The following is a 19,840-nucleotide window of genomic DNA, read 5'->3' as shown; positions in this document are numbered from 1 at the left end:
TAAGTAAGTAAATGCTGTCATGTCTCCCAAAATGTCATGGTGTGTCATCTTTGACACACGTGTCATAGGTTTGCCATCACTGCCCTAGAGCAGGAACTGTGTTTCTGCCATTCTGATCTTCTGCACCATGAGTCTCCAAACCCCAGACCGGGGGCCAGATGCGGCCTGCGGACAGCCTCTTGTCCCCTGAAAACCTCTGGCCTGTTGGAGTTGGGGCAACTCCGTCTGCTGTCTAGAGGGGGCAGGATGCTGTCTAGAAGGGGTCAAGCTATGACCCAGTGACTCTGACCTTTCTACCTGTTCTCTCTGTGAACCTTGTGGAGTGTGGCCCTAACCCTTTATCCTTCCCTTCTCCTCTGAGCACACCCTCTTGTCCTCTGACCACCGACCTGTTAAGATGGCGCACCCCAGGGCTCTGACGCCCAGGCCATCTTGAGCACATGGCATGCAGGGCGAGGCAGCTCCAGGGCCTTGCTATCTAAGTGTTAGCTGAACCTCTGATCCTAATCAGATGCTGGAAATATACACTCAGTGGAACTGTAAGTAAATCTCTTTTTGCAACATTAACAAGCCATTGCCTCTTTGTTTTTTTCATTGATTAGCAGTCAGCCGGGTGAGGGAGGTTCCCTGGGGTGATACCCAAAAGGGGGGTCCGCTGCTTAAGCTACTCTGCTCCCCCCCCCCAAAGAGGAAACTATTTTTAATTTCCTCCAACATGGCCCACTTGGCTGAACGTGACTGGAACTGTGCTCTGGTTGCATTTGGAGGGTGTCCTAAGAGCCAGAGAGTTTGAATGAATGAGCCCATTCATTCATTTATTCACTCATCTAAGTTCCATCTCTAATTTATTTATATACATTTTACATTTACATTTTTTTTTCTGGCCCTCAACACCGTGGCAGATATTTGATGAGGCCCTCTGGCCAAAAGGTTTGGAGACCCCTGCTCTACTCCAAAGGCAGAAAACTCTCGCTGTGGCCCAGCGTCAGGTGAATGGCCTTGACCGGTGAGGGCAGTGTTAGCAGTGCACAGCAGGGCGCTGGTGTCTTCCTCCTGGTCTTTGTTCCGCTTGGGTCAGGTGCCTTCCATGGCACACCCAGGTTCAGTCTTGCCTGGGGACAGGCAGGCGACACAACGCATGCACAGGAGCTCGTTCCTTCGGGGGGAAAGGTGCCATTCACCACACTGCCGTAGAGTCACCCCATGGAGCTCAGTAGCTGCTCCCTGAGCCGGCTGCCTAACCCCCTCCCTACAGATGCTGATGTCACTTTCACACATCTTTTCTTCTGCCAGCTGCTTCCCTCCTTTTACACACACACACCCCCCAATATGTCCCAATCAACACATTAGAGAAAGAGGTGGTGAGGAATGGATCTGCCGGCAGAGGGGTGTATGATGAAAGAGTGTCTTTCTGCTATTCCCCGCCCCCCTTAGCGATTCAGGTTCAGCACAGAAGGAAAGGAAAGGTCAGGTTTACTGGCAGGACTGGGAGAAGGCTTAATCGGAAAGTGGATTCGGTCCCCAGACCTGTTTCCCAGTGTCCACGAAATGTGTGAACGCAACAAAGAAGAGCATTGAAGAGCATGCCTAAGAACAAGGATCATTCAGCCCATAAGAACATAAAATGCTTCCCTGCTGGATTAGACCACCGAGGACCCACCATATCCAGCATCTGATTGTCAAACAGACAATCTCTGGGAAAGTTACTGTCGTAAGACCAGAACCGTAGCTATTGGGGGGGGGGGTGTGCAATAAGTATTGCAGGCACTACAACGTGCCATGTAAGTGGCCCCTCCTGTTCACTGTTGGAGCCATTCTGGGTAGCAACAGCTACCCAGTGGCAAGTGGGAGGGGCCAATGGCAAGTGGGAGGGGCCACTTACCTGGTGCCTTGCAGCACCTGTAGCTATGCTACTGCACAGGACACAAAGCAATTGCCCTTGCTCACTGTCACCCCTTGCAGCAACTGGCACCCTGAGGTAGACTGTCTCTGACCTCGGAGGTGCCCCATGCCATTGCAATGAGCAGTGATTGACAGACCTCTCCCCGCCCCCCCGATTTATCTAATCGTTTTTTCAGCCCTCACAGGGTCAGTCGAAACATAACCTCACTCCATGGTGAGTTGACACTTGGTACGCTCTTTAGGGTCGTTGAGCTGTCTCACTGCGTTGTGTCTCTGCCATTGCGCTTGAGGAATCCAAGATACCTAAGATTACTTTTGCAGGTTTCCTGGATGAATGTGTGGCATTTGTGTCCTTCTGAGGTCTAAGACAATGGCCATCATCACCCTGTCTTGTGGCAGGGGGTTCCTTCACTAATTCTGCCTTGTGTGGAGGATTTTGTCTACGGTATTTCCTCTTCTCCATCCTGAATCTCCCTGCCAGTCAATGTCACCGGATGAGCCTAATTCTAGTATTGCAAGTGAGGGCACAAAACTGTTCACTCCTCGCTCTCTCCAGACCAAGTATGTGTATCATGCCAGTCTCGTCACAGGACCATACCTGGAAAGGGATTCTGACCATTTCAGTGTCGAATTTATGACCAGTCCAAACTCTTGGTACCTCTGACTTCAGCACCCCAAAGGCGTATGCAACTCAGCCTTTTTCAGCAGTCTGTGGATGACTGTGGATCATCTGAGTCATCTGTGGATGACTCCAGTAGACCTGATCGCTATTTAGACCCAAATAAGGGTCAGCAGAGCCTGCCAACAGAAACCACAGGCTAGGAATCAGGCACCACTTCATTTTAAACTTGACATTCCAGGCAGGGTCGTGGTGAACAACATCAAGGGGAGTTTACAGTTGCGGTTCCGAATTGGTCTTATACTGTCTCTTTAATTTGCTGTTTTGTTTGCCTGTATTTTGATTGTTGTTCTACGTTGTTTTATCTTATCAGGAGCTGCCTTGGGTTGCCTTGATAGGCACAGAAAGCAGAGCAGAAGGTTTTGAAATATACAAATCAAGAAAGGGAGAGGGCTTCTTGTAGGGAGGGTTGGGAGTGAATGACAAGCTCCAAGCCAAAAGACGGCACATGGCGTGAAACCCACCTGGGGGGGTGTTTGCCGCGCTGCTTCCAATCGGCAAAATGGCGCTCAAATAAACACACACATTAAAAATGGAAGCTACTTCGCACCGAGCCCCTTTTCAAAGCAATTTCCTGGCTAATTTTGAGCCTCTGTGATGTTTTGGAGCTCTTCCCATCATCACCATAAAAACCCAAATAAGAGGGTTATTTCTGATCCGCCTGGCAAGCAGCTGCCTGACCTTTCGGGAAACCAGCGGGCTTCTCCCTGACAGAAACTCATCAAGATTTTTTTCCCCGAGACGGGTGGTGGGAAATGACAGTGATCAGGCAGTGACATTGCACAGAAACAAACTCACTTCCCCAGGCCTGCGGACATCAGACAACAGGCTGAAATGGCTCCGTCCCCACAGTGAGGTAGCTGGGGGAGCAGGTCTGGCACTAAGCACTAAGTCTTGGAGGGAGCCTCACTGCAGCGTGCAAGGGGGCTCCTCCTCTTCGGAGCAATCAGGGCAGTGGGTACAAAACGGAGGTGTATGCCTCCGTTTTGCACCCACTGCCCAGAATGGCTCTGAAGGTGAGGGACCCGTTGCATGCTGCGGTGAGGATTCCTGCCAAGTGTAGTGCTTTGCACCTCCTCTAGCTCTGCCACTGCGTCCCCACACAGCCCAGCCCAGCCCAGCTCAAATGGCATCCAGAAAATGTGCCACCCAGCTCTCCACAGCAGGCCTCACTAGGGCACCCCAAAGCTGGTCTCCAAGCCTGCCAAGTTCTGCTGTTTCCTGGGTGCAACTCCTTGGCTGCTGCCCTTGGTCCTCTGGGAAGGCTCTCGCTGGCTTGCTTTCTCTGGGCTGCCCCTGCCTGCCTCTCCTGTTCCACGTAGACACCTCTGCCTCTTTCCCATAGTCCTCTGCTCCTCAGGCAGTGCCTGCCACAATTATGATGATTCTTTGAAAAACTGTCCCGCCTTTCCCAGGCTGAAGCAAATGCCGCTAAAGATCATGTGTTGGAGGGGCTGCAAGGACCACTTTCAAAAGGGTCGGAAGGAATCCTGATTTGGAACGGGCTCCCTCTGCAGCAGGAAGCCTGGCTCACCCCTCCAACTCACTGGCTCATCTTTCTCTGCTGGCCCCTTGTCTCTGCTTCTGGCACAGTGCGGCAACCTGAACTAGGCGTGGGGTGTGCGGCCCTGCCGGGGTCTAGAGGGGCTTGTTTCCGTCCTGTCCTCCTCCATTACCTGCACCCCAATTGCAATGAGCCTTCCCAATGCTCTCTTTGTGCTCATTCCTGGGTACCTTGCAGAGCCAGGAATAAAACATCAAGGACAAAAAGATGTGACCAAGGCCATGTTGGGATTCTTGCCCAGAGGAGGTAACGGTGTGAGGAGGGGCAACATTTCTGGTCACAGCACTGCAGGAGGAGAGGAAAGGGGCTGCACCCCACACAATTCCCTCTTGGCCTGGCTCTTCATCCTTTCCCCTCCTAGAGAACGCTGCCCAGGAGTGAGTCCCCACTCCCTCTTTCCTCAGCCTTCCTTCTTCCAGTCCTCTTGGGACACCAGAGAACAGCCAGTCCACACCCAGGGTGTTACATGATTGTCAGGAGGGGCAGGAGATGTGAGCTGTGGGGGGGGGGGGGGAGGAAGGCCCAGTGTGAAAAAAAAGCCAGCCCCTTCCTCCAGAGAAGGAGCCTGGGGTCAGGGCATCTTCCTTGGCACAGTGTGTTTCCTGTCGCTGGGCAACAAGTTGCCATGGTTACCTTTGCTGTTGCCCAGGGCGATGGCCAGCGATAGGAACACCTCCCTGTGGGGCGTGGTGGTCGTGAATAGAGATGTAAAATTTCAGAGGGGGGGGAATGGAAGCCAAGTGGGAATTGAACACATTTGTTTTCTTTTGAGTCTCCCTCCCGCCTGCCTCCTCCTCCCCAGGCGGAAAATATTGGTGGAGAAATTAAATATTGGAAGTATTTGCTTTCCGATCCACCTCAGCCAAGGTTAAATCTTTGGGGCTCCAACATAACATCTCAAACGAACCCATCTTGACATGCTGATGTGCACAAAGGAAGCTCCTGTTTGCAGAAAGGATTCAACAGGTTGAAAACTGTGCTGGGAGCAAGAAAAAAAGGTTTGCATGTTTTCTTTCCACCAGCGATTCCAAGGGTTTCTTCCCAGGAAGACCTCCCACCCACACTTCTTGGCATGGAAAAATGGAGTGGAAAGCAAACATGCACAGGGAAAAGAGAGGCTCGGGAGTCTTTGCTGCCCTCTCACAACCCATCACTCTACCTGTCTGTCATACGTTCAAGTACTCACCTTCCTCCGCTTTTGGGTCTTAACCCTGGACCCAGTGGCATAGCTAGAGGGGGTGCAAAGCACTAAGTTTTGCAGGGAGCTTTGTTGTGGTGCGCAAGCAGCCCCTCCCCTTTGGAGCCATTTCTGGCCATTGGTCACCGTTTTGCTCCCACTGCGAGGAATGGCTCCAAAGGGAAGGGGCTGCTTACGTGCCACAGTGAAACTCCCTGCAAAACTTAGTGCTTTGCACCCCCTCTAGCTATGCCACTGCCTGGATCATCTTATCATTTCTAAATGGGGCTGCATGGGGGTCTGTGTGTTTTTCCCTCACCCACCACCCTGGTATCTGCTTGCCTCCCCTTTAGAATATTCTCCTTCTCCCCCCACATCACTACTGCTCATTTGTGTTCCTTTTCTAATGCCCACCCTATACTTGGGGGGGAAGCGCAATACTCATGGAGAGATCTAACCCTTAGGCTTCATGCCCCTTTCAAAATTCAGCAGTGTAAGGAAGGAGCCACCAGGGGTCAGGGCAGCGTCACGAGTATTGGTGTGCAGTTCACCCAGCACACACCAGAGGGCTGGTTTCCTTCTGTTGGAGGATAGCCACCCCCATTATCTCTGTGGTGGGGCTACTGGGGGGGGGGGGGAGGAATTGTGCCACTCCCCCCTTTGCTAGCTCTGGCCTGGCCCTCTCCTTGCATCCTCCAGCCCACCACAGGAGTCTCTGCCTTGGGAGGGCTCTGCATTGTTCCACTCAAAAGCAGACCAGACCCATCCCAGCTGCAGTGGGGCAGAGGGAGAGGTTGATTGATGGAGGTCCTTTTCTCCTCCTGATTCAGGCCTTGCCAGCAGCTGCTGCATGTAGCTTCCGCAAGGCCCCGTCTGTCCAGAGGGTCCCAGCCTTCCCCCCCTGCCCCACCGCCTCTCTGAATGGGGTGGGTGGATAGGGCTGAGAGACTATGATGGGAGGCAGGCGGGTGGACAGACGATGTCGATGGAAGGATTGGGCAGGAGGGGGGCACAAGGAGGAGAGACAGGGAGGGACCCATTTGCATTAGAGACATTCAGTGAGTGGTTTTCAACTTTGCCATCTTCACGGGCTGCACCAATGAGGATTGCACAGTGATGGTGTGGAGACCGTGGAGAGAGGGGCATTTCTCTCCCTCTTTCATAACTTGGGAACTTGGAGTTGTTCAATCTAGCAGTGTAGTACAATGCAGTTGCCATCGCTGCCCGGAATGGCTCAAATGGCAAGTGGGAGGGGCCACTTACGAGGTGTGTTGTCACCGCACCTGTACCATTTCACACACACACACACACACCCCGTTATGCTACTGGTCCAATCCAATCAATCAGCAGCAGGCTTAGGGCAGGCAGAAGGAACACCCATCTTTGACTGCACAGAACTCACGTATGGCTGCCCCAAGAGATGCTGATGGTCACTGCTCTGATGGCCCTAAGAGGGAAGGTGGCAAAAGCAAAGAGGTTATGCGTTGTCTATCAGTGCCTGCTTGTCATGAGGGCTCAATGCACCCTCCATGTTCAGAGGCAGTCTACCTTGGAATGCCAGCTGCTTTCCTGCCTGCTTGCGGGCTTCCCCTTCAGGGGCACCTGACTGGCCTGTGTTGGAAGCAGAAGGCTGCCCTGGGTGGACATCTGGACCTTGAACCACCTTGGTTGTTTTCTGGAAAGTGGGGCGTGAATCCCATCACTCAGGCAGGCCAACAGGGCTCTCCCAATGTGCTTTGCTCATTGCATGGGGCTGTACTTCCCATGGAGCCTCTACAAGGCTCTGCACTCAGTTCAGGAGCAACCCTGGTGAGGCCTGGTGGTGTTCAGCTGAGGCATTTCCAGAGCCACTTTGAGCTGCAGAAGAGGGAATTAACAGCCCAATCCTATGCATGTCTACTCAGAAGTAAGTCCCATTAGATTCGATGGGGCTTACTCCCAGGAAAATCTGGATAGGATTGGGCTGTAAATCTCTAATAATTTGGTCAAGAGCTCGGCCCACCTCAAACCCCAACCTGTGACAGGCCCCCAACTTCCAGGAGTCCCACGAGTGAGAGAAGCGGCCAGGCGAGGAGCCACACCACCTCTTCCTGCCTAGTGGTGACCAGTCAGAAAGCACAGCTACCACGATGTGCTCCCCTCTCTCCTTCCAGACCAACTGGAAGAAGAGGAAGTCTGGAGATTGACACAGCACTTGTTGCATGCTCCATTTTTAATGAGGAAGGGGGCAAAACAAGGCAGGGCCAAAGGGGTGCTTCAGGAGGAGAGGGCAGGCCTCTCTCCAACTGCAGTGGGGGGGGGGGAGTCTGAAGATTAGGAGGCTTGGCCAAAGCACCCAGTCCAAAGTCTCCAGTGGGGTTGACTTCATCCAGGACCCTTGGCTGCAGATGCTGCTCAAGTTGTGTGGCCCTGAGCCCAAAGCAAAATGGCGGCGGCGGCAGCACTGCCACCCAAGATCAGGTCACAACTAGATTTGGAACCCCAGCCAACCTGTTGATGGCCTCTCCCCTGGACTACGCAATCCCTAAGCTGCCCGTGGGAGGGGGAGATCGGCCATGGTGGGCCAGCTGCCTCCATGGTCTGTGGTGTATGGAGTGTGCCTAAGTGAATCTCCAGTTCGGTTTCACTTGGCAGCGGGTTCTGTTGAACCTGCTGTTCTGTTGTATCTGGCAGTTGTACATACAGTGTTTGTAACGAAGTAGAATGCCAAGTGATGACACTGGCATCTCTCTCTCTCTCTCTTCCTGTCCCTGGGTTGCTACTAAAATTTCCAGCAAACATCTGACAACTGGTGACGAAGGTGGGATTCAGATCTTGGCACAGAGGAACCCTTGATAAGTGTCTGTGGGACCGCAGGCTTTTCTGGAAGATGGCTTGGAAACCTGTGGACAATTAGATGGGCAATTTGATGGCGCTCTGGGATCAGTCAGGGATGAAGCAGGGAGACAGAGGAAGAAAAGGAAATGAACGAGGAGGATGGGGGCACCAGCCTGCCTCTGCCTGCCACCCGCTGTACTGCAGCTCTTCCCAGGGACACCAGTCACGCAGGCCACTGGGCCTGTGGGCAAGGTCAGGCTCCGCAGTGCCTGGCACACTCAGCAAGGGCCCTGTGGCAAAGGCTCAGACAGTAGTGGCAGCTCCTGGCAGGGCAGCCAAGGGCCGGAGGGCAATTGGGTGGCAACCCAGGTGGAGCAAAGCCCATCACTCTGCAGGCCTGCGTGGGAGGAGAGTGACATGGCCCTGCGCCAGTCCACCCCCCTCACCCCCCCTTTTGCTCCAACAGGCTATGTGTCTTCCGGGAGACAAAGGGCAGACAAGGCTTTCACCCACGCTGGGGCAGCGCCACGCGGCAGCTGGAAAGGCTGGGCTGGGCATGGTGACCTGTCCCCATCTGGGGCAGCAGTAGCAGCAATGCATCACAACTACCCTGCAGCCTCTGGGGAAAGGATCCGGGGTGCAGACTCGTCGCTTGGCCCTGCTCCCCTCCAAGGCCCATGGAAACTGCGCCTCTCTGGCACCTGCACCCTGCCGCTTCCTCTCCTCAAAGCCCAGAAGAAATGGCTGCCTAGTGGTGGGGGTGGCCAGGGAGTCCCTGTGCCCCTTCCCAGGCCTCGGGCTCCAGAGAATTTTCCCAGTCCCCTTGAGAGTCCTCTCCCCTCCATATCACTGACCAGGAGGACCCACATGCAGAAGAGACAAAAGGCCCAGCCTGAGACAAGCAGTACCGGACCACATGCACCTCCTTCCAGTGGTGTAGCCAGAGGAGGGGCAAAGCGCTAAGTATGGCAGGGAACCTCGCTGCAGCGTGCAAGGGGCCCTACCCCCTCCCCATTGGAGCCAGGCGTACACCTCCATTTTGCTCCCACCACCTGGAATGGCTCCAAAGGGGGGAGGGGCCCCTTGCACGCTGCAGTGAGTCTCCCTTCCCTGCATTACGTGGTGCTTTGCACCCCTCTAGCTACGCCACCGCCTCCTTCCTCCATCCTTTGGGAGAAAGGTGTGCTGGCTGGTGCAGGCTGGTGCTCAAAGCCAGAGTTCAGGGCCAAACTCCAGGCGGTGGGAGCATCAGGCTGACCTCCAACCTCCCTCCATGGCTTATTGTTCCTCTTACCTCTGCTGGGGCTGTGGGGTCAGGGGAGGAGGGGAGAGATTTAAAGAGACAGTGTCATGGTATGTTAGGCCTCGCCTGAGATCGTCCTGAGCGCAAACCGACAGCTGTGTCGCTCCGTGTCTGCCCAAGCCGTTTTGAGTCTCCCCACCCATGTCATGCAGGCCCCCGCTAGAGAGGGTGCATCCCCCCTTTTGTACCACACAACCCCCCCGGTGGGATTGTGAGAACACGCAATGATCTGTCTTGTGGTCTTGGGGCCTCAACAATGCAGTCCTAACGATGAAGAACTGGCATGTGCCCAGAAATCCAGTCCTCTGACCCCAATTTGAGATGCAGGGGGTGGGCTTCAGTCCACTGGTAGTCCAGCAAAAGCACTTGGCACACGTGCAGGAGTACAGCCCTCCCTGATCTTGAAAATTGGTCCTGGGCCCATGCTCTGATGGAGCCCTGCGCACAGCATCGCCTCTTGACATTGGTGAACATCAAATAATTTAATCTCTATTTTATGCTTCTCCAAAGAAAGCCACACCCCAAGCAAACCCTGCAGGGTTTTGGAAACCTTCGCCCGAGGAAGCCCAAGGAAGGCACATTTCTTCTGCGACTCTCATTCCATGGAGCCAACACAACTTCCCACAGCCTGAGCTGCCCAGGCACGATCCTTTGCGGCCCCTTTGATTAATTCCCTTTGTCACATGTAACCCATTCCCCGCCCCTCTTTTCAGGCCCCAGCAAGGTAAACTAACCAGGAATCGCATTAGAGGACCCAGGAATCCTCCCCCCTCCCACAAACCCATCAGGCGGCACCCCAGTCCCCACCCCCCTCTGGCTCTAATCCAGTAGATCCCACCAGCGCAGAGGATAGGAACCCAGGCATCCTGGCTCATTAGCGATGGTTTGTTCCCAGTGTAGAGACAGGAGGAGAAAATGTGACCTAATTGGGGAGTGACCCCAATTGACCTCTGGCTCCGAGCCAAGCAGCTGAGCTGGCTGAGCTAATGGGCTCTGTTCCCCCACCAATGCAACATGGGCTCCGGTTGTTCCCCACAATGCCCCCCACCCGATTTCACCCATGCTCCTGAGGCTCAGATGAACGCAATAAGCAAGGGAGGGAACAATTCCACAACCTCGAGAGATGTGGCTGATTATTATGAAGCAGGATGGGAAATTCAGGCCTCTTAAAGCACATTCCTGCCACCAGCACATGGGCGGGGGGGGGGGCCTGGGCCATTTTAAGATTTCCCCCCATTTCCTGGCAGTGCAAGATGTTATGAAAAAGCTGCAGGGATGACAACTGGGGCTTGTCAGAGGACTCCCCTGGCAGGATCACACTCTGCACAGTGGCCGTGCCCACCCAGTGCCCGTCAGTGGGTCAGCTCCCGCTTCCCAGGCAGACAGTCGTGTCTCTTTTCCTTAGTGCAGAATAAACCGTGGTGGTGTGCGCAACTGCTTAAAGGAGAAGCCATAGAGGGGCAACAGTCCCAGCATGCTCTCCAGGCAGGCAACAGTGAGAGCGGTCTCTTCCTCGGGACGCTCCCTTGTGACCACTGGCTGACGTACTCCCCTGCTACACACCCCTGGATTAGAAAGCACCACCGGTTTTGAAATGCACGTGAAATCCATCACAGTTTATGCTCTGCCCATTGCTCAGAGGAATCTCCTCCAGGGAAGCAAGGGCCCGCCAGCTACTGCCTCCTCCACCCAGGCTCTGCTCCCCACTCCTGTTGGGGCATCTAATGCTGGCATCGCGCTTGCTCTGCTGATGTGAGCTCTCCTGTTCCAATTCCCAAAATAACTGCTCAAGTCCTCCTCTCCTTCGAACACTGACAACGTATCCGGAGATGGCAGGCGACGGGCCCAGAACACACATGCTGGGGGGGGGGAAGGCTGCATGGGGGGAACCTGTCACTGGTGTGGGGCACGCCTGCCTGCTGTGATCTGAGCAAAGTCGAGTGTCAGGAGACTGGGCTGCTCGTCGAAAGCGGCTGTTTGCGTGGCAACTCTCCTTCCTGCCCTCTTGCCCCTAAGAACTCTCAATCCCATAAGTTCCCTTTGGGTGCTGTTTACTTCGTGTGTGTGTATGGATGGGGGGGGGCTGAATTCTCAATTAGATCTCTGGTACACAGGACAGACACAGCCCCGGGGAGGGGGTAGAGCGCCGGATGCTGTCAGAATCCATCACGTACAACAGCAAGGTTTGCTGATCCAACTGCTCAAGAAAGAGATGGGGGATGCAAGGTCAGGTGGCGTGTGGAACTGGCAGGCTTAGCAGCGGCAGTGGGAGGGCAGGGACTCTGACTAATGACACAGCGGACTCTGCAGGACTCTGCATCCCACCTCGCCAGTGTCCACTTAGAGTTGACGGTTTGGGGGGGCAAGAAGGTAATGGAAGAGAAGGTCTCTTGGCTACCCCAGATTGCTCCACCATTGGAGTTTCTTGGCTCAAAACCCGTGCAGAGTGCACACCTCCCCTCATCAGGTGACAGGGCCCACACCTCTTGGGCAGTGAAGAGGGGGCAGCCAAGGGGGACTTTCCCATGAGTTCAGGCTGCATGTGCCTTTTCCTGTTTCTAGAGAGCTGCCAAAACTCTCTAGGAACATGTGAACTCTGAAAGCTGTGGATAAGGAAGTTCTGGGGCAGGAAGCATCCGCAATGAGACTGTCCCCTCCTGAAGAGAGAGCGCTGTGGGCAGCCTTGGCACCCCTCTTGTATCCCAGGAAGGGGGTTGCTGGCCCGCGATTTCTGGCGCTTTCCCCTCTTACTGCATTTCCAGTACAGAAAAGGGTGCGGCAGGGCACTCTGTTCCCACTGACCCCCTCCTTCCTCTTTTACACCTGCACAACGGCGTAAAATTATCCCAGACGTACGGCTGTAAAGGCGAGAGACGGTCGCAAACCCTTTGTCTGTCTCCAACAGAGAGGCGGGAGGAACGGAGGGGGAAGAAGCCGAGTCCAAACCGAGCTGCACAAGAACTTCTATAATCAACATGATCCAACAGTAAAATTCCACCGACAAAGCTAAGAAACTCTCAGATCAAAAAAACGAAACAAAACCTCTTAAAGCTGAAAGAGACCACCTTTTTAGCCCCTTATCTTTTTGATTTCCTGCCAAAACAGGAAAAGGCCGACCGCGTTCCCCAGTCTCAGTGCACGAAGTCCTGTATGTTCCAGAGCCTCGTTAAACGTCACATTTAATAATACGTTGCTCCTTAAAATCTGCCGGGTGTGGCTGCTTGAGAATTCAGTCACAGTCTTCTTCCCAAATTGGACGCTACTTCTTGGACCATCTTTGCAGCGTGGTCTGATAGGAAAGGGTGGCCATTTTGCTTCTAATGGTGTTCCCCCCCTCCCCCCCAAGCAACTGAACAATGAAAAATTCCCAAAATGGCCACTGCTGGATAAATAAGCAACCAATTCCTCTCTCCGTAACGAGCCTGGGCTGTGGATTGCACCAACCCCAGAGGCTCCCCTGGCCCCAATCTCAACACCAGCAGAGAACCGGCCCCAGTCATTCTGCACCCCAGCCAACCCCAATGCACATAAGGCAGCAAAAGCTTTGCGGTCACAAGTGTTTTTTTAGGTGAGGGGGTGATGAGAAGGGAAATCCAAAAGAGCCTGTGAGACTCTGTAGCAGCAGTGGAGGTGCTCCAGGCAGAGGTTATGAGCTGGGGGAGATCCTGCCCTCACAGCGACAGGCACACTGGCTGCCTAGGTCTTCCTGCCCCTGGAGGTGTTTGCGGGAGGTCAGGAGAAACTCCTGTTTCAGTGTTATGAACTGAAAGCGTCCTTGCTGGACTCAGAAGGAGCCACCCCAAGGAGAGGAGGGCACAAGGGGCTGCTGAAATGCACCATTCTGAAGCTGTGCAAAATGTTCCAGTATGTTCATCGTTGTGGCGTCAGCCTCGAGGGACACCTTAGAACCAAAAGGTGAATCTCGATAGTTTGGAATTTTGAGGCAATAACATTCACAGTTGAATTCAAAGCCAAATTAAAGCCTTGACGAACTCAGTTCCCCCTCCCTGCCCGACTAAAGTTCTCTAACTGCAGCAGCACTGACTTGACACGTTGGAAACCAAGAGATCTACCTATATGGACGTAACGAGAAAACACATCTGGAAGAGAGTTGGGTGTGAGGAACCTGCTTGAGAGTTTTTCTTCCCCAATTCATTTTGGTGTGGGCGGGTGTATACATGCATGTGTTAAGTGACCCTTCTGTGTTGATTGGGAGCACGGCACATGGATCGGCCCTTAATGAAAGGGAGGCACAGCTGCACCCCATTAATCCCACCCATGCTGGACTCCATGGAGAAATCGGTTGATTTGGGGTGTGCGACCAAGCGTGAGAGGGAAGGGAATCAGCCCTTTTTGAGGCACAGAGAGTGGCATGGGGTGATGAGGTTTGGCTCTCTTAAGGTCACATCTGACCGACGGGGGGGGGGGGTTTGTATTCCTCAGTCTGTTAATCCTAGTCAGGCCAGAGTCTGCTGAGCGGGAAAAGCCACTGGGGGGAGGGGGCTCTCGCTTTCTTGGTTGGCAGAAGAGAGTAGCCAAGTCCCACTGACCCCCCCCCACTACTGGAGGGGGACACACGTGCCTGTGCGTCAACCCCGTTTTGTGCACTGTCCAGAGCAGGTGAGAGGAGGGGTGTGGGCTGGCTGCATTCCATTCGCCTCCTGGGTCGAGTTCTCCGCTCCCCCCTCCGGGGTGGGAGAGGCAGTCAGAGGGAGCTCTGTTTTCGCCACACCCCCTCATACTTTGTAGTAGATGTTCGCAGGGCTCTGTGGGGGCATCTCCTGGACGATGTAGACGGGGTGGCCGTAGTCCCCGCTCACCTTCTCGTAGTGGGGGCAGAAGGCGCTGTCTGAAGTCCTGAGCGGGATTATGATGTCGCTGGGCTCAGAACCATTGTTGTTGCCCCCGCTGCCCCCGCCCCCACGCTTGGGGCTGGTCAGGGTGCTGAGCGACAGAGGTGGGTGGTGGGACTCGCTATGCTTGGCGCGGCGGCGGCGATAGCACAGGGCCCCTGTCACAGCAGCCGCCACCAGCAGGACAAAGGCAGCTCCCCCCGCAGCCCCGGCAATGATGGGCACGTTGGACTGGGGCAGGGGGCCGTTCTCTCCTCCCACCTTTCCAGTGGTGTTTCCAGCAGCAGGTCCTGTTTGGGGGAAGAGAAAAAGAATGCTTAGGGGGGGGGGTTCACATCACACCAGCTTGTGAGATACACACTGCTTCTACTCTGAGAACCCAGCAGCCCTGGCCGGCTCCCGGCTCCCCGTCAGAGCAACAGGCTGGCAAAAGATCACCAGCAACCAAAGACTTGGGGGCCACAGACACATCCAGAAAAATCAAGGGAAAAAACTGTCCCGCGATTAGACCACTTCAGGCAGAAGGTGGGGACTGTACGTTCTGACCACTTCCTTGCAACCGTCTGCCCCTGCCCTGGGCCCCGGCAGGCTCCCAGAAGAAAGAAGTCCGGGCTGTAGGGTGCTTATGCGTAGGGAAAGTTTGCTTGACTACTGCTAGAGCCAATTGAGCCATTGGCCATCCTTGCCTCTTGTAGCAGAGGCAGGCAGGCCTGGGCTGGGAGGCCTGAGCCGGCCGCAGGGAGCCCCTTCCATGTTCCAGCACCCCGGTCATATTTTCAGATCCGAATGGCTGAAAAGCCACCGGTGCAGAGGTGCTCTTCAAGTGGCAAAGCGAGCCAAACTAGGTGGGGGAAGGGGCTCATTAGTGTCTGTCAACTCTGGTTAATGGAGCTAATTGCCTCCCCAATACCTCCCTTGGCCCAGCTCTGCAGGGTTCATTTCAACCATCACTATCAATAAAGTTCAACCTGCACACACCCCCAGCCCCAGCCCTGCCACAAGAGACCTTCCTGAGCAGATGAATCCCAGCACCTCCTCCCCACTTGCCCTGTCTGGGTCTTCCAGTCTGCCAGCAGCCTGAACCCAGACTGGAAAAGGCCTCAGACCCCCTCAGTGCCGATCCACAGACTCTGCCCAACCCAACACTGCCTTGCGAGTGAAGCTTGATGAGTTAGGAGCTGGAGAAGCTGGGAGCCAGGATGCCTGGGCACTCTGGGAGGGGGGAAGGGAGCGAGATAAGAGCAGGAGCACTGGAGTGCTCTAAGAAATGGAACGTACTAGCAGGTTCCTGGGGATGGGGCAGGGTCCATGCGTGAAGCAAAGGATTCTTGAGGCCAGAACATCTGGGATTTGCATCCATTTGTCTCTAGCTACCTTCTCTCTTGTTCTTCCACTGAGTAGCTCTGCCAAGACCTTCCCTCTGACTTGGAGGGGGGGGGGGCTCAGTGTTCCTCCATAATAATAAATGTACACACTTGTTCATTCATCCATGCATTCCTAGTTCATCTTTCACTAGGTAGTCCCAACTAACAGGGGTATAAAAACAAAGCAACTCACAATAAACTAAAAACCAGTCATTTAAAATAGGAATTAAATACAGACAAAAAATGAAACCCGCAGCAGCAGATACAGGAACAGCTCACAAGCTGAACGTTGCAGAAAAGGTGCATCTTGAGCACTTTTTTAAAAGCAAAGAAAGAAGGGTCATCACAATCCCCCGGGGGGGGGGCCATCATGGAAAAGGCGGTGTCCTGCATGCTGCCAGATGAGTCTTGCTCAGGCATAGCATGCAGGATGGAGCCTCTTCCGAAGATGTTAACAGATGGGTAGGTTCAATCAGCAGAAAGTCATCCTGCTGGGATCAAGGCCCAAATCCTTCAGAGCTGTAAAGGAAAAAAATCTGCACCTTGAATTGTACCCACCAATGGATGGGAGGCCAGTATAGGTCTTGTGGGATGACAGTAACATGCTCCAGGCTTCCCCCATCAGCAAACTGGGCCCACCTGAACCCGCTGCCGTTTCTGGATACTTTGCCCCACAGAGAGCAGGTAATCATCATCATCGCTTTCTGAGTGTGAAAGCGCTTCTTCGTGTTGTTCTTGCAACACCCGATCAGGAAAGCACTACTCAGAGAGAGTTAGTTGCCCAGGCCTAGTGAGCAGAGATGAGCTTTATAATAGGGACATCCTGGCTCACAGCTCAGCTCCGTCTCTTTGCCACGATGCTGCAGTGGGTAGTCCAGCTCTCACTAGCTCTTCTAAGCAGTGCCTGTCACCCTGTCCCTGTCGTGCTGGAAGGGGCATACCTGGGTTCACCATTTCCTTGTTGGGCTCAGCAGCACCCGACGTCCCTCGCTCCTTCTCAGCAGGCATATCTGGAACTGACTTCTGGGATTTGGAGCCTGTGTTGGGATCTGGGGGGCAAGGGCAAAGAGACAGCGATGGGCAATCTGGGCCAACAAAGGGGAGGAGGGAAGGTACCAAACAGGAGCGCGCGCACACAGAGGTGTGTCCCTCTCCTGTTCCCAGCACTGAACATTCTCTGGCCATCTTCCCCTGTCCTGGCATGCCGACTATTGCAATGCTGTTTCTAAGAAATACGTGAACTCCTTTTATCAGACCAACTTTGTGGATAGACAGGATAGAAGCAGGCTGTCAGACAAGATTCTGCAGAAGATGGAGAAGGACATCACTGAACTCTGCTTGCCTTGAGCGTCTGCAGAGTCCTGCTCCTGGAAAACGCCGGTCCAGCTGGAAAACAGTATCTACGGACTGACCTTTTCTGTAGTGTAAATTTTGCACAGCAGAAACAAGACAGAGTTGGTGTGTGTGGAAAGGAACCTGCAAGGCTGCATAGGGACAATTAGACGAAGCTAAGAACATAAGAACATAAGAACAGCCCCACTGGATCAGGCCATAGGCCCATCTAGTCCAGCTTCCTGTATCTCACAGCGGCCCACCGAAGCTCTGCTGAGCTGCAGGACTAAGGGTCACCAGCAGATGGAGACAATGTGCTCTTCTGTCTGGTGACGTGATCCGAATTAAGGACTCACCTGGACTGCTATGGGTAGGCAGCTCCTTCGCCCCTCTGCTGCTAATAGGGATTAAAAAACACCTGAAGTAGCACCTGGTGGCCAAATTCACTGATTATGGGAGCCCAGCAAGACTGCACTTGCCTGTAGACTCCCATCTCCCAAATGGAAGATTCCTTTTGCCAGGAAGACAATGCCTTCCAATTCCACCAATGCACTCCTCCCAGTCTTAATTCTTCCAGTCCAGGTCATCATCCCTCCTGCCATCTCTGCAGTTGGCAGCATCCTATCCAGTAGTTGGCAACCTTCAATCTCGAAAGACTCTGGTATCGCGCTCTGAATGCTGGTTCTGGAACAGCGTCTAGTGTGGCTGAAAAGGCCAATTTGGGAGTGACAATCCCTTCCACACCGGGAGCAAGAGCAGTCTGTCCCTGGTCTATCTCCCTGGCTATGGGCCTTCCTTCTTTGCCTCTTAGCCTCAGACTGTTGGCCAAGTGTCTCTTCAAACTGGGAAAGGTCATGCTGCACAGCCTGCCTCCAAGCGGGCCGCTCAGAGGCCAGGGTTTCCCACTTGTTGAGGTCCATCCCTAAGGCCTTCAGATCCCTCTTGCAGATGTCCTTGTATCGCAGCTGTGGTCTACCTGTAGGGCGCTTTCCTTGCACGAGTTCTCCATAGAGGAGATCCTTTGGGATCCTATCCAACAACTACTTGAATTGAATTACTTTCATTTTCATTCCAATAATTTAAATTCAGGAGAACTTAAAATATTCTTTTAGCTTATTTTATTTCCTCAGCTCATGGGGGTGGGGGGGGGGGAAATGCACAAATTTGAAAATCAGCAGAATTCTTACAAAAACACTGTTAAAAATTTCAAGTCAGCAAAAAACGATGAAAAATTTTGCAGACCCATTTCAGACAAGAGAGCTTGCCTGAGTATATTTTGTCCCCCAATTAATGTTCATTCTATTTTATTGTCACGAAAGCCTTGCAAATTGCCTAAGACCGAGCAAAAATAGATTGCCCAAGGCTGCCCGGGGAAAATTCAAGCCCAGGATTCCCAATTCCACCCCCACAACACTGATTCATCAAAACCTCTGTATCTCATGAAAAACTTCTTCCAACTGATTTGTCTGCTAAATGCCTATCTGAGCAGGAGTTCACGATCCATGAAGGGTGGGGGAGCTGCGGACTGAAATTAAGTGGGGGCAAGGGAAGGACTAGAAAAGGAGGAGGGGAGGAGGGAAGTAATTATAGGGTTTATGATGACCCCTGCCCCACACAATCTGTTTTTGCGCCCCAGTTGACTCCATTTCTATTGCTCCCAGTTACTGGGCAGTCATTTGCTCTGGCTGGTGTGGGTATTCTCAAATCCGGAGGGGGGGGGACTGCAAAGCAACAGTAAGGGCTCCAAGAAGAGCCCAGAAGACCTGCTGGCTGCTGTAGGTGCACACCAGCCAGCCATGGGAAGCCTCCCCACTTGGAGGCTGCAAAAAATCCTTCCCAGCATCCCCTCTTCTAAGCCACAAGACTTCACTCTTGGTCCAATGTCTTGGTTCCCTGAATGATCTGCTCTGGTGCACTAGATACCCCCTCTTTCCATCCCAAAGGCCTCAAGGTTTTTGGACCAACTCCCCCCCCCCCACTCCCAGCATATCCAATTCTTCTGCAAGATGCAAAGAAAAGCCAGGAAGCCCCTCCTTTTAGCCCTTCTTCCTCCCCCAACCCCCATTTTTAGCCTTCTCCCCATCTCTGCAACTTACGCTGCCCAACTTTCAGGACAACTTTCATGCCTTTGGAAAGGCAGGCACCACCCTTTGTGTTCTCCAGCCCTTCCTTGGTACCATCAGACGTTGCTGTGGGGAAGGAGAGAGAAAGATCAGCAGTAGTAATGGGCCCGGGAAGGGAAAGAAACAAGGGATCCCACTTCCCTCCTTCCACAAATGACCCATATGAAGCAAAGCTCTGGAATATAGCTGGTCTTCTCCTTGATATAGGGAAGATGTGGTCGGGGGTAGGATAGATTGTAAAGGAAATCAGGACTGCAGGCCTTACAGGACCAGACTGTATTCCCTTCAAAGCCCTACATGGGCGAATGCAGACCTTGGTATTAAGTGGACTGTGGAGATCAGGCCACAGGCCGGGTGCAGGGGTGCCCCCAGTTCTGGCCTGCCAGCCATTTTTGCCCAGTCATTTCCACTCTTCAGGTGTCATGACCTCCCAACCAGTCTCTTGGTTCCTCCTTTCAGCCGCAGCCTGTTCTGCAGGGTCACTGAATATTTTAACAAGATGCTTAATGTTTGCACAGAAAAAGTTTCCCTCGTGATCTGCTAATAAGCCAGCAGCTGCAAAGATGAGCCAAGAGACGGAATACGCCTGATGTGCCAAAGCCTGGCAGAGATCACTCAGGTGTCCTGGCTGGTGGCCAGCCTCTCGTGACCCCCAAGTGTGGGTAGAGGGCAGGTGAACCGCAGAAGAAGCACCCCTCGTGACAACTGCAGCCCCTTTGAAAAGAC

At 53.6% G+C, this 19,840-nt stretch overlaps 1 protein-coding gene across 1 annotated transcript in view; it reads right to left on the bottom strand.

Annotated features, from left to right (window-relative positions):
* Positions 1-13,770: 13,770 nt before the first annotated feature.
* EFNB3 (ephrin B3) overlaps positions 13,771-19,840 on the bottom strand; it is a 45,310-nt gene continuing 39,240 nt past the window's right edge. The window contains exons 3-5 of the mRNA XM_066629081.1: positions 19,088-19,180; positions 16,601-16,708; positions 13,771-14,585 (exon numbers count right to left, since the gene is read on the bottom strand). Coding sequence (XP_066485178.1) covers positions 14,179-14,585; positions 16,601-16,708; positions 19,088-19,180 — 608 coding nt within the window. The 3' untranslated portion in view covers positions 13,771-14,178. The remainder of the gene's footprint in view (positions 14,586-16,600; positions 16,709-19,087; positions 19,181-19,840) is intronic.

The sequence above is a fragment of the Tiliqua scincoides genome, chromosome 5, assembly GCF_035046505.1.
Source record: "Tiliqua scincoides isolate rTilSci1 chromosome 5, rTilSci1.hap2, whole genome shotgun sequence".
Taxonomy (NCBI): Eukaryota; Metazoa; Chordata; class Lepidosauria; order Squamata; family Scincidae; genus Tiliqua; species Tiliqua scincoides.
Note: the sequence above shows the minus strand (reverse complement) of the source record. Positions and strands in the feature narration are given on the sequence as shown.